Raw genomic sequence first — 15,451 nt, forward strand, 5'->3', positions numbered from 1 at the left:
TGACCCAGCACATTTGCTCACATTTTCAGTAGACCTATAATAAATTCATAAAATAACCAAACTTCATGAATTTTTTTTGTGACCAACAAGTATGTGCTCCAATCACACAAAAGAATAAGAGTTGTAGAAATTATTGGAAACTCATGACAGCCATGACATTATGTTCTTTACAAGTGTATGTAAACTTTTGACCACGACTGTAACTCCACATGTTTGTTTATAGTTGTAATGCCTTCAGTGACAATCTACAATGTAAATAGTCATGAAAATAAAAAAATAAAAACATTGAATGAGAAGGTGTGTCCAAACTTTTGGCCTGTACTGTATGTGTATGTGTGTGTATATATGTATATATCTGCAGCACTCATTTTTAGTTGCTCTTGCCACTCCATGCAGAGAATCAACAGCTAGACAGCAATATGGCACAGCCAAAATGATTGTTGCTACTCTTACGCGATTGGTTGTTTAGCATGTCCCTTCCATTGCTCACTGATTTTGTTAGGTTACCAGACAGCAAGTGTATTTATTTGTTCATGCAACCAAGCATGCTTCATTATTTACGGTTTCTTTTGACCCCCCAAAATAAATAAATAAATATACATAAATATATATATATGAGCGAACGTTTTATCAAATATATTTTGATATTATATTGATAATGATTGTGTATATAAATAAATACATTAATATTGTTATATATAGTAGTGTTGTCCTGATACTAGTATTTTGGTACCGGTAACAAAATTATTTCGATACTTTTCGGTACCTTTCTAAATAAAGGGGACCAAAAAAAATTTCATTATTGGCTTTATTTTAACCAAAAATCTTAGGGTACATTAAACATATGTTTGTTATTGTAAATTTGTCCTTAAATAAAATAATGAACATACTAGACAACTTGTCTTTTAGTAGTAAGTAAGCAAACAAAGGCTCCTGATTAGTCTGCTGACATATGCAGTAACATATTGTGTCATTTATCTACCTATTATTTTGTCAACATCATGAGGGACAAACTGTAAACATGAATTATTAATCTACTTGTTCATTTACTGTTAATATCTGCTCACCTTCTCTTTTAACATGTTCTATCTACACTTCTGTTAAAATGTAATAATCACTTATTCTTCTGTTGTATGATACTTTACATTAGCTTTGGATTATACCACAAATTTGCGTATCAATCCGATACCAAGTAGTTACATGATCATACATTGGTCATATTCAAAGTCCTCATGTGTCCAGGGACATATTTCCTGAGTTTATAAACATAATATAAATAAAAAAAAACCAAAAGAAGATGTTTTAATGCCAAAAAATATCGGACAGGTACTTTTCAGAGGCGGTATAGTACCGAAAATGATTCATTAGTATCGCGGTACTATACTAGTACAGGTATACCGTATAACCCTACGGCCTAGCCCTAATGTTGAACGTTAATCATATAAGCTGCTATCATAACACAAAGCGGAGATGTATGTTTTATCTGTATAGTGTCTTGAACTATGGCCATCCCTTGTTTATCGCGGTTAATTGGTACCAACATTTTTCCACAAAGTACGATTGTTATCAATAAAGCAATTATTTTCATAGTTGGGGCATCGAGAACTATTTACGACATAAATAATTTTTTTTACATTATTAGTTATCTAAACATGAAATAATATAATCACCTTTTTTTGAGTGTTTTCTACTGTCGATTAAAGTATTCACCGAGTCACCGAGCCTGGAGGATCCTCCAAGCGGCATCACAGTAGCCGTTCATCCCCACCTTGGCGAGACATTTACTGATAGCTTATATTTTACAGCAGTTTTGTAGGCTGAAGTGCTGCACCGACTCCGATGCTACGTCCCACTGTTGTCTTATGATACTATTCGTTTCAAAGTCACCATGTGGAGATGTGTTATTTAGGAGGCAGGTGTTGAAGGTGAAGTCCATCAAAAAGTTGTTCTACCGAAAGTTGGTCAACTTGAAATTGTGGTGGTAAAGCTATCTTCACCTCATGATTAGCAATCGAGTTGTTGCTGGCAGTGTTCACTCAGATCCAATTTGTTTTGTTTTTGTGTGCAGCCTAAAGTAAAAAAAAATTCTTTATAGGGGTGTAACGGTACGTGTATTTGTATTGAACCGTTTCGGTACGGAGGTGTACCGAACGAGTTTCCACACGAACATATTAAGTAGCCGCCTCCGCTTCCTTCTGTCTCTGTCAGGACTCTACACAGCACTCAGCATTGTCCCACCCACACAACCATCTGATTGGTTACAAACAGAGCGGTAACAGCCAATCAGCAGTGCGTATTCAGAGCGGTAACAGCCAATCAGCAGTGCGTATTCAGAGCGCATGTAGTCAGTGCTTAGCGTTTAGCAGGTAAGCATCAGGCAGCGGACTCTCCCCAAATTATAATAAACACCTCCCAGTCAACTACTAGTAACATCACTATGAGCCCGTTGACCTTCTAGAAATATAAAAGGCAGTTCAGCTCGCTCGTAGTCCTGGCTTGAGGTGAAGGCTAATTCGCTTTTAGCGTAACGTTAGCTCATTTTGCGGTGTGTGTGTGTGTGTGTGTGTTACGGGCAGCAAAGCCCTGTCTGTCTGTTATTTCACTTTACCTTTTTCTGTGTTGATTGAGCTGTGTTGAAGCAGCAAAAAAGGACATTATGTTATATGAAGAGTTTCTGTCTCTGATAGTTGATATTTTAATGTAACTGCATCATTAAGCCTACATGAACTCCATGGTGTTCAGGGATGAATAGTCTCCTATTGCTATTGTACCATTTTTTCAGCTGTAGTTATATTAATCATTAGAAATGTAGCAGCCTAGTTTTGAATGGCAGGGTCCCTGCCATATAACATTTACATAATAAAAATCAACTACAGGCTTCCCAAATGCTGTAATAAATTAAGCATGATGAGTTGACTTGGAACTGTTTAATGTTGCACTTTTTATATGTAGAAGAAAAGTTTTGTCATTGTATTTAATCTGAGCAACAACTTGAGGCAGTTTAATGTTGATTAACGTGGGCAGAATTATTAGTGTTCCCAATGTTAAAAGGATACAGCCATTGTTTACAAATTTGGTAAATAAATAACCAAAAAATTTATATTTTGTTGTTTTCTTACTGTACCGAAAATGAACTAAACCGAGGTACGTACCGAACCGACATTTTTGTGTACCGTTACACCCCTAGTTCTTCAGTTATATTTTGGGAACAGTTCCAAAAAAAAATTAATCACTATTTCAGGTTTTTTGATCACACCAATATAAAATGAAGGACATTTTTTTTTCAAATGATGCCTTTATTTAAAAATCCCACGGGGTATTTTGACCAGCTTGTGTATTATTTAAATCTTCAGTCAGTTATGTTTGTTTGTTTTTAATGTTCTTGTTGAATAACTTACAATATTCTTGTCTGTTTCTATTTTAAAAGGGCTTAGTCAAAGATATTCACAATGATTCACTCACCATTGCCTTTGAGAACAAGTAAGTATTTGCTCTCCCTCTGCAATAAATGTCCCTTTCCATTTAAAAAGAATTATTGTATCTCATGATAATTGCCTTGATTTTAGTTGGCAACCAGAACGCCAAGTGCCCTTCACTGATGTCAGGATGCCACCTCCTGCTGATGCCCCAAAAGAGATTAAGGAGGGTGAGGAGGTGGAGGTATGTATGATTTACTCAGAGGAACTGCACTTTTTTTGGAATGTTGCCTATCATTCACCATTTTTTTGTAGGATTTTAAAGATGATAAACGCTCGTAAGATGCGGCTAATGGTAGTCATCTTTGTAGCCTTCAAAGCCCTCTAAAACAACTTCAAAACCCTCCAACGTTTTACATACACACTGCAAGTATACATACAGTACAGGCCAAATGTTTGGACACACCTTCTCATTCAATGCATTTTCTTTATTTTCATGACTACAGGTAAAAGCCAGTAAATTAGAATATTTTGAAAAACTTGATTTATTTCAGTAATTGCATTCAAAAGGTGTAACTTGTACATTATATTTATTCATTGCACACAGACCGATGCATTCAAATGTTTATTTAATTTAATTTTGATGATTTGAAGTGGCAACAAATGAAAATCCAAAATTCCGTGTGTCACAAAATTAGAATATTACTTAAGGCTAATACAAAAAAGGGATTTTTAGAAATGTTGGCCAACTGAAAAGTATGAAAATGAAAAATATGAGCATGTACAATACTCAATACTTGGTTGGAGCTCCTTTTGCCTCAATTACTGCGTTAATGCGGCGTGGCATGGAGTCGATGAGTTTCTGGCACTGCTCAGGTGTTATGAGAGCCCAGGTTGCTCTGATAGTGGCCTTCAACTCTTCTGCGTTTTTGGGTCTGGCATTCTGCATCTTCCTTTTCACAATACCCCACAGATGTTCTATGGGGCTAAGGTCAGGGGAGTTGGCGGGCCAATTTAGAACAGAAATACCATGGTCCGTAAACCAGGCACGGGTAGATTTTGCGCTGTGTGCAGGCGCCAAGTCCTGTTGGAACTTGAAATCTCCATCTCCATAGAGCAGGTCAGCAGCAGGAAGCATGAAGTGCTCTAAAACTTGCTGGTAGACGGCTGCGTTGACCCTGGATCTCAGGAAACAGAGTGGACCGACACCAGCAGATGACATGGCACCCCAAACCATCACTGATGGTGGAAACTTTACACTAGACTTCAGGCAACGTGGATCCTGTGCCTCTCCTGTCTTCCTCCAGACTCTGGGACCTCGATTTCCAAAGGAAATGCAAAATTTGCATGGTTGGGTGATGGTTTGGGGTGCCATGTCATCTGCTGGTGTCGGTCCACTCTGTTTCCTGAGATCCAGGGTCAACGCAGCCGTCTACCAGCAAGTTTTAGAGCACTTCATGCTTCCTGCTGCTGACCTGCTCTATGGAGATGGAGATTTCAAGTTCCAACAGGACTTGGCGCCTGCACACAGCGCAAAATCTACCCGTGCCTGGTTTACGGACCATGGCATTTCTGTTCTAAATTGGCCCGCCAACTCCCCTGACCTTAGCCCCATAGAAAATCTGTGGGGTATTGTGAAAAGGAAGATGCAGAATGCCAGACCCAAAAACGCAGAAGAGTTGAAGGCCACTATCAGAGCAACCTGGGCTCTCATAACACCTGAGCAGTGCCAGAAACTCATCGACTCCATGCCACGCCGCATTAACGCAGTAATTGAGGCAAAAGGAGCTCCAACCAAGTATTGAGTATTGTACATGATCATATTTTTCATTTTCATACTTTTCAGTTGGCCAACATTTCTAAAAATCCCTTTTTTGTATTAGCCTTAAGTAATATTCTAATTTTGTGACACACGGAATTTTGGATTTTCATTTGTTGCCACTTCAAATCATCAAAATTAAATGAAATAAACATTTGAATGCATCAGTCTGTGTGCAATGAATAAATATAATGTACAAGTTACACCTTTTGAATGCAATTACTGAAATAAATCAAGTTTTTCAAAATATTCTAATTTACTGGCTTTTACCTGTGTGTGTGTGTGTGTGTGTGTGTGTGTGTGTATATATATATATATATATATATATATATATATATATATATATGTGTATGTATATGTATATGTGTGTGTATATATATACAATATATATATATATATATATATATATATGGGAGCTCCTCTATTTCACCCATAAAATCCAATACATTCTCTTTCAAAGCCACCAACAATACTCCATTTACATTTTGTGATTTGACTATTAACCAAGTGTCAGAGCGCTAACGCAGACAAACTATTTACAGCGGTGTACAATTTCAACATGATCGACTGGCGAGTTGTCTCCTTGCTTCCTTGCTCCCTAAAAGTTTAATGTAGTTCATAAATCATGCATCTCACCTGGACAAAAGAAGTCTGTGACGTATTCCGACAAGTTGGTACACTTCACTCTGATAACCATTTAGGAACCGGAAATGGTGAGAACGCCCCCCCCCCCCCCCCACATTTTTTTATTGGGTTTTATGGGTGAAATAGAGGACCGCTCCGTTTTAAACTGACTTTTATTTACGTTAATTTACAAGTTGGAATGCATTACAAAAAAAAAAAATCCCTCAGTCATCATGTCGTCATGATGTGAATGATAGGCAGAATAAAAAAAAAAAAGTGCAGTTCCCCTTTAAAGCAAATGCACATGCATCTACCTCACCCTGAAATGAAACAACACTCATTAGTTAATAACTATTGTGTTCTGTTGTTAGGCTAAAAAACATGACAGAAAGTTGCATATTTTGTATGACACAAACCAAAACATTCTGTTTTACCCCACACAAACGCTGAAATTTTTAAAAGGATGTGTTTTTCATGACACACATGTGGACTAGACGCCAAAACACAGAGAAAACTATACATCATGCGGACTTGGCCGTAATCCTTTTCACTTCTTGTCAGATCCTCTCCAGGGCCAATGACCAAGAGCCTTGTGGTTGGTGGCTGGCTAAAGTCTGCATGATGAAAGGAGATGTGAGTTTTTGTCACGAACCCTTTCTCAAGACCACCTACTGTACTGACATAACATACACTGCTGTTGCTTTTTTTTTTTAAATGAAGTGGTACATTGTTTCCGCTATTGAAGGCTTCAAGCTTCTAATGACTGAACAGTTATTTAACTTTAGGGGGTTTGTTAAAGGGGAACATTATCACCAGACCTATGTAAGCGTCAATATATACCTTGATGTTGCAGAAAAAAGACCATATATTGTTTTTAACCGATTTCCGAACTCTAAATGGGTGAATTTTGGCGAATGAAACGCCTTTCTAATATTCGCTCTCGGAGCGATGACGTCACAACGTGGCGTCACATCGGGAAGCAATCCGCCATTTTCTCAAACACCGAGTCAAATCAGCTCTGTTATTTTCCGTTTTTTCGACTGTTTTCCGTACCTTGGAGACATCATGCCTCGTCGGTGTGTTGTCAGAGGGTGTAACAACACGAACAGGGACGGATTCAAGTTGCACCAGTGGCCCAAAGATGCGAAAGTGGCAAGAAATCGGACGTTTGTTCCGCACACTTTACCGACGAAAGCTATGCTACGACAGAGATGGCAAGAATGTGTGGATATCCTGCGACACTCAAAGCAGATGCATTTCCAACGATAAAGTCAAAGAAATCTGCCGCCAGACCCCCATTGAATCTGCCGGAGTGTGTCAGCAATTCAGGGACAAAGGACCTCGGTAGCACGGCAAGCAATGGCGGCAGTTTGTTCCCGCAGACGAGCGAGCTATCGACCCTAGCTTCCCTGGCCTGCTGACATCAACTACAAAACTGGACAGATCAGCTTTCAGGAAAAGAGCGCGGATGAGGGTATGTCTACAGAATATATTAATTGATGAAAATTGGGCTGTCTGCACTCTCAAAGTGCATGTTGTTGCCAAATGTATTTCATATGCTGTAAACCTAGTTCATAGTTGTTAGTTTCCTTTAATGCCAAACAAACACATACCAATCGTTGGTTAGAAGGCGATCGCCGAATTCGTCCTCGCTTTCTCCCGTGTCGCTGGCTGTCGTGTCGTTTTCGTCGGTTTCGCTTGCATACGGTTCAAACCGATATGGCTCAATAGCTTCAGTTTCTTCTTCAATTTCGTTTTCGCTACCTGCCTCCACACTACAACCATCCGTAATCTGTTGAATCGCTTAAGCCGCTGAAATCCGAGTCTGAATCCGAGCTAATGTCGCTATAGCTTGCTGTTCTTTCCGCCATGTTTGTTTGTGTTGGCTTCACTATGTGACGTCACAGGAAAATGGACGGGTGTTTATAACGATGGTTAAAATCAGGCACTTTAAAACTTTTTTTAGGGATATTGCATGATGGGTAAAATTTTGAAAAAATCTTCGAAAAATATAATAAGCCACTGGGAACTGATTTTTTGAAATTGTGATAATGTTCCCCTTTAATAAAATTATATTTTTGTGTTCTATTGTAAATATCTTTTAATTAGTTTGTGGTGATCTGTGTAGAATTCGCTTCACCTTCAAGGATGGGTGGCGGGTTGTTGTTACAATGTAATGGTCGGGGGAACAGTGTATGCTTGAGATTACAATATATACAAAGTCATTATTTATACAGCGCAAATTCCCCCAAAATGTCATCTCAACCCACTTTTTTTTTTTTACATACAATTGTATCTAGAACCAGTGATTCTCATACATTTAAAGAAAACCAACTGAACCCCTCATGAGCCTGCACTTAACCAGTATATCTCTTCAGTTCTATGTGATTGAGTATGCAGCCTGTGATGCAACCTACAATGAGATTGTGACCTTTGAGCGCCTACGCCCAGTCAACACTAACAAGGCAATAATGGAGAATTACTTTCACAAGTGCAGTATCCCCATTCCTCAAGATCTACAAGAGGCGTGAGTACAACAGCATTACAAAGTCAGTGCTCGACCAGGTGTGTCCAAACTTTAAGGATTCAGGGGCCATTTTTTAATTTCAATATTAAAATAAATAAATACTAATAAAAAAAATTATACGTCGAGACATTGCTGGTTTACGAGCAGAGGAGCGGCACACAATCACAGAGTACTTACAAGCAGACACAGGGTGTATACAGTAAAGGGAGAACGGACGCATCGGATTGATACCCAAATTTGTGGTATCATCCAAAACTAATGTAAAGTATCAAACAGAAGAATACGTGATTATTACATTTTAACAGAAGTGTAGACAGAACATGTTAAAAGAGAAAGTAAGCAGATATTAACAGTAAATGAACAGGTAGATTAATAATTAATTTTCTACCACTTGTCCTTAATAATGTTGACAAAATAATAGAACGATAAATGACACAATATGTTACTGCATATGTCCGCAGACTAAATTAGGAACCTTTGTTTGCATACTTATTACTAAAAGACAAGTTGTCTAGTATGTTCACTATTTTATTTAAGGACTTAACTGCAATAAAAAACATGTTTAATGTACCCTAAGATTTTTTTGTTAAAATAGGGACAATAATGCAATTTTTTTGTGGTCCCCTTTATTAAGAAAAGTACCGAAATAATTTTTGTACCGGTACCAAAATATTGGTGTGTATGTATATATATATATATATATATATATATATATATATATATACTACCGTTCAAAAGTTTGGGGTCACACAAACAATTTTGTGTTTTCCATGAAAAGTCACACTTATTCACCACCATACGTTGTGAAATGAATAGAAAATAGAGTCAAGACATTGACAAGGTTAGAAATAATGATTTGTATTTGAAATAAGACTTTTTTTTACATCAAACTTTGCTTTCGTCCAAGAATCCTCCATTTGCAGCAATTACAGCATTGCAGACCTTTGGCATTCTAGCTGTTAATTTGTTGAGGTAATCTGGAGAAATTGCACCCCACGCTTCTAGAAGCAGCTCCCACAAGTTGGATTGGTTGGATGGGCACTTCTTGCGTACCATACGGTCAAGCTGCTCCCACAACAGCTCAATGGGGTTCAGATCTGGTGACTGCGCTGGCCACTCCATTACCGATAGAATACCAGCTGCCTGCTTCTTCTCTAAATAGTTCTTGCACAATTTGGAGGTGTGTTTTGGGTCATTGTCCTGTTGTAGGATGAAATTGGCTCCAATCAAGCGCTGTCCACTGGGTATGGCATGGCGTTGCAAAATGGAGTGATAGCCTTCCTTATTCAGAATCCCTTTTACCCTGTACAAATCTCCCACCTTACCAGCACCAAAGCAACCCCAGACCATCACATTACCTCCACCATGCTTAACAGATGGCGTCAGGCATTCTTCCAGCATCTTTTCAGTTGTTCTGCGTCTCACAAACGTTCTTCTTTGTGATCCAAACACCTCAAACTTTGATTCAACACTTTTTTCCAGTCTTCCTCTGTCCAATGTTTGTGTTCTTTTGCCCATCTTAATCTTTTTCTTTTATTGGCAGAATATATTAATTGATGAAAATTGGGCTGTCTGCACTCTCAAAGTGCATGTTGTTGCCAAATGTATTTCATATCCTGTAAACACATTGTACCATTAGAACACTGGAGTGATAGTTGCTGGAAATGTGCCTCTATACACCTATGTAGATATTGCACCAAAAACCAGACATTTGCAGCTAGAATAGTCATTTACCACATTAGCAATGTATAGAGTGTATTTCTTTAAAGTTAAGACTAGTTTAAAGTTATCTTCATTGAAAAGTACAGTGCTTTTCCTTCAAAAATAAGGACATTTCAATGTGACCCCAAACTTTTGAACAGTAGTGTGTATATATATACATATATATATATACACCGTATTTTTCGGACTATAAGTCGCAGTTTTTTTCATAGTTTGGCCGGGCTCCAGCGCGATTTATATGTTTTTTTCCTTCTTTATTATGCATTTTCGGCAGGTGCGACTTATACTCCGGTGCGACTTATACTCAGAAAAATACGGTGTGTGTGTATATATATATATATATATATATATATATTTTAAATTATTTATTAATTTATTACCGGTAATATAATTTTTTTCTATTAAATAGGCTAAAACAAATCTAGGATAGATATGCTATGACATTTAATATATAGTTCAAGAAGACCAGCCTGCCTTTTAGCTATGTCTTTTTGGTGATAAATTGTGTCATTGTTAGTTTTAGTCAAAGTTTAAATGTTTAAAATGAATTGTATTTTTAGAATGTCCTACCCCCAAGCCACACTTTTTGACACCCTTGTCTTAGACTGATCTACTTAATATTTACTGTACAATACTTGCAGTAGGTCCCCTTTTAATTGACCTCCATTTATAGTAAGGATAGACAACTATTCATAGGTCGTTAGCATTTTTGTAAACTATGTGAAATATGATTCGTCAAATGTTTAAATCAGTGCAGTTCTGTTGCAATTAATTTGGCCTACATGGGGGACTATCAAAATCCAAAATTAACTAATTTAGCAAATGAATCCCTCTGCATTCCAGTAATGTTGGTATCTTATGACAAAATGTCATTAATGCCTCACTCTGAGCACATTTACTTTAATTTCTCAGCAAGGAATCGGTAAGCTGGAGTAGCTTTTTCAGACTCAGATTTTGCATTTGAATGTTGAAAGAGGTTTAACTTAGAAATCATTTGTAAAATGTTGAAAGTTGTTTTTATACATTTCAGGTGCCAGAGTGATAATGCCCATAAAGAATTTAAAAAAGCTGTGGAAGCCTGTCAAGTGTCATACTGTCCTGAGACCAGTGAGCTCATCATTGTGGTAACGAGCTTTCTTCTTTTATTCTGTTACACCTTTGTCTTATTTATCTATCTTTACTGTACCTGTCATGGCATTTACATGATATGCAACTGTACATGTAATGGTCATTATGAATAGTGATCAAGACACTTACCGTAATGCAAATGCATCTGTTTCATGTGTAGTCCACCAATGAGTCAACAGTGAAGCGTGTGTCTTTGCTGAGTGACATGCACCTCCGCAGCCTCAGAACTAAGCTTCTGCTAATGTCTCGCAACCAGGAAGCCACCAAACACCTTGAGGTCAGTTGTTTTGTTGTTTCCGGGGAATTATTTCGGGGATGCTATAGGACACACTAAGATCGACCTCACAATTGTTGCTTTTTTTTGTTCAGAACTCCAGACACCTGGTGTCATCCTTCCAGGAGGAATTTACGGTGAGACCAGATTTGATGGGACTGGCCATTGGTAGCCATGGCAGTAACATTCAGCAAGCACGGAAAGTTCCAGGCGTCACCGCTATTGATTTGGATGAAGAGACTGCGACCTTTAGAATTTATGGAGAGGTAGGTTTCAGCCTGTTGTTTGTTGGATTATTCGTGACTATTAATGGGATCAGTATTGATCCAGCTAAAAAATCAGGACTAAAAGTAAATTGGAAGTATTGTGACTAGGAAAAAAAACAATGCCTGTGAACTAGAGATGTCCGATAATGGCTTTTTTTCCGATATCCGATATTCCGATATTGTCCAACTGTTAATTACCGATTCCGATATCAACCGATACCGATATATACAGTCGTGGAATTAACACATTATTATGCCTAATTTTGTTGTGATGCCCCGCTGGATGCATTAAACAATGTAACAAGGTTTTCCAAAATAAATCAACTCAAGTTATGGAAAAAAAAATGCCAACATTGCACTGCCATATTTTTAGGGCCCGCACGGCCCATTGCAAAAGGACTCCCACAGGGAGTCCTTATGCAATGGGACATAAGGACCTATTGAATTTCTAAGGTTTTTTATTATTATTATTATTATTATTTTTTATTTTTTTTCTTCCGCCGCCACAATAAACTGTAATTTGACCCACTTAACATGCTTCAAAACTCACCATATTTGACCCACACATCAGGACCTGCGAAAATTACCTTTTTAAAAAAAAAACGAACCCCAAAACTCAAAATTGCGCTCTAGCGCCCCCTAGGAAAAAATAAAACTAGACTGCCTATATCTCCCACTAGGAAGATCGGAGAGACATGAAAGAAAAACCTCTATGTAGGTCTGACTTAGACCTAGTTTTCATTATTATTGAAGTCACAAAGTGCATTATTTTTTTTAACATGCCTCAAAACAGCAGCTTGGAATTTGGGACATGCGGGGTTGAGGTGTGTGAGGGGAGGTAGCGGGGGGGGTGTATATTGTAGTGTCCCGGAAGAGTTAGTGCTGCAAGGGGTTCTGGGTATTTGTTCTGTTGTGTTTATGTTGTGTTACGGTTCGGATGTTCCCCCGAAATGTTTGTCATTCTTGTTTGGTGTGGGTTCACAATGTGGCGCATATTTGTAACAGTGTTAAAGTTGTTTATACGGCCACCCTCAGTGTGACCTGTATGGCTGTGGACCAAGTATGCACTTGTGTGTGTGTGAAAAGCCGTAAATATGTGATTGGGCCGGCACGCAAAGGCAGTGCCTTTAAGGTTTATTGGCTCTCTGTACTTCTCCCTATGTCCGTGTACCATTTCGTACAGCGGCGTTTTAAAAAGTCATACATTTTACTTTTTGAAACCGATACCGATCATTTCCGATATTACATTTTAAAGCATTTATCGGACATCTCTACTGTGAACATTTCCATTCCATATACCGTATTTTCCGCACTATAAGGCGCACCTTCAATGAATGGCATATTTCAAAACTTTGTTCATATATAAGGCGCACCGGCATATAAGGCGCACCTATGAATCCATTAGATGGAGCTGCGCTAAAGGGAATGTCAACAAAACAGTCAGGTCAGTCAAACTTTATTATTAGATTACAAACCAGCGTTTTGACAACTTAGTTCACTCCCAAAATGAATAAACAGCTGTTTTATTATTTTCCCCGAGGTAAAGTCAGTGACGTGGTGTTTTGTTTATCTTTTAACAACAGCAAGGTATAACATGTAGTGCAACATTTATATCACATAGTGGAGCGGAACATTTCCCTATTTATCATTAAATTCGGAAAAAACAGTGATACTGTTACGGTAAATCAAACGTTAGTGCAATCACAATATAGTAACACTCGAAATAGTGCAGAGCAATAACAATATATCAATAACTCAACGTTGCTCAAACACAACACACAAAATAAACATGTAAAGCTCACTTTATGAAGTTATTCCTCATCCACGAATCCCTTGAATTCTTCTTCAGTATCCGAATTAAACATTTGGGCGAATACGGCATCCAACATGCCCGGCTCCGTCTCGTCGAAGTCGTCATTAATGGAGTCGGTGTCGCTGCTGCTCTATTCCCGTGTTCTACTGCGTGACTGATCGTCTTAAATTTAAACTCTGCGTCGTAAGCGTGTCTCTTAATAAGCCATTTTGGGGTCTTTACATAAAAAAACAAATGGAAATCAAAATGGCACGCCTCGCACAGTCATATATCCCAGCATGCACCGCTCGCTTCTTCTTCTACGGGGGCGGCTGCTTACCATAGAAGAAGAACTTCTTCTATGGGGGAAAATTAAGTTGGCGGCTGCTTACCGTAGAAGAAGAAGCGCTTCTTCTACGGGGGGAAAAGAAGTTGGCGGCTGTTTACCGTAGTTGCGAGACCTAAACTTTATGAAAATGAAGTTTAGGTTTGTTGTGGCTCAATATTGGTCCATGTATAAGGCGCACCGGATTATAAGGCGCACTGTCAGCTTTTGACAAAATTTGAGGTTTTTATGTGCGCCTTATAGTGCGGAAAATACGGCACACAGTACCTTTTATCATAGTATGATACAAAGTAAATGCAAATAACTTTCCCACTCTGAGTGTCAACACTGCATCCTCTCTACCCTCAGTTGACTTAAATTCAGAGGTTTTTAGTTGACGTGTGTGTTTATTTATTGTTTTACTTAAGTAATTCTCAACTGGTGAAAGAACTTTGGTTCGCTGGTCTTTGCTTAGTACAGCTGTGATGTTCCCGAATAGGTAGGGTGTTTTCAGCTGCCCTTTTAAGTGAACAATAAAAAACGATTTGCAGTTGCGACTCAATCATTTGCGAGCCATTATTACTCGCGTATCTCACAAAAAATGTAATATCGTGGAACAAGGTGTAAAGACCTGTGAAGCCTGCGGCGACAAGCGTCATGTGGTAGAGTGGTTAAAGTTAAAGTACCAATTATTGTCACACACACACACTAGGTGTGGCGGAATTATTCTCTGCATTTGACCCATCACCCTTGATCACCCCCTGGGAGGTGAGGGGAGCAGTGGGCAGCAGCGGTGGCTGCGCCCAGGAATCATTTTTGTTGATATAACCCCCAAGTTGTCTCCTGACCTATATGTTTGTGGGTCACAATGTTGACGTTTTGTTAGATACTCCTTGTGGTGTTTTCTATATCTTGTAGAACAGTGGTTCTCAAATGGGGGTACGCGTACCCCTGGGGGTACTTGAAGGTATGCCAAGGGGTATGTGAGATTTTTTTTTCAATATTCTAAAAATAGCAACAATTCAAAAATCCTTTATAAATATATTTATTGAATAATACTTCAACAAAATGTGAATGTAAGTTCATAAACTGAACATCAAATCAAGTAGGCTATTCCATTCATTACAATGCAACAATGCAACAATGCAATATTCAGTGTTGACAGCTAGATTTTCTGTGGACATGTTCCATAAATATTGATGTTAAAGATTTCTTTTTTTGTGAAGAAATGTTTAGAATTAAGTTCATGAATCCAGATGGATCTCTATTACAATCCCCAAAGAGGCCACTTTAAGTTGATGATTACTTCTATGTGTAGAAATCTTTATTTATAATTGAATCACTTGTTTATTTTTCAACAAGTTTTTAGTTATTTTTATATCTTCTATTCCAAATAGTTCAAGAAAGACCACTAAGGTTTGGAATTGGGGGTTAAATCACCAATATAATTCCCGGGCGTTGCCACCGCTGCTGCTCACTGCTCCCCTCATCTCTTGAGTGATCAAGGGTGATGGGTCAAATGCAGAGAATAATTTCGCCACACCTAGTGTGTGTGTGA

General features: G+C 38.3%; 1 protein-coding gene across 6 annotated transcripts in view; it reads left to right on the plus strand.

The window, feature by feature from the left end:
• fxr1 (FMR1 autosomal homolog 1) overlaps positions 1 to 15,451 on the plus strand; it is a 56,373-nt gene that overhangs the window by 11,657 nt on the left and 29,265 nt on the right. For all 6 annotated transcript variants that reach the window (XM_072914713.1, XM_061975532.2, XM_061975533.2 and 3 more), the window contains exons 2-8: positions 3,428 to 3,480; positions 3,567 to 3,660; positions 6,421 to 6,492; positions 8,238 to 8,386; positions 11,139 to 11,232; positions 11,397 to 11,513; positions 11,606 to 11,776. In XM_072914713.1, coding sequence (XP_072770814.1) covers positions 3,428 to 3,480; positions 3,567 to 3,660; positions 6,421 to 6,492; positions 8,238 to 8,386; positions 11,139 to 11,232; positions 11,397 to 11,513; positions 11,606 to 11,776 — 750 coding nt within the window. The remainder of the gene's footprint in view (positions 1 to 3,427; positions 3,481 to 3,566; positions 3,661 to 6,420; positions 6,493 to 8,237; positions 8,387 to 11,138; positions 11,233 to 11,396; positions 11,514 to 11,605; positions 11,777 to 15,451) is intronic.

This window comes from Nerophis lumbriciformis, linkage group LG14, assembly GCF_033978685.3.
Source record: "Nerophis lumbriciformis linkage group LG14, RoL_Nlum_v2.1, whole genome shotgun sequence".
In the NCBI taxonomy this organism is placed as follows: domain Eukaryota; kingdom Metazoa; phylum Chordata; class Actinopteri; order Syngnathiformes; family Syngnathidae; genus Nerophis; species Nerophis lumbriciformis.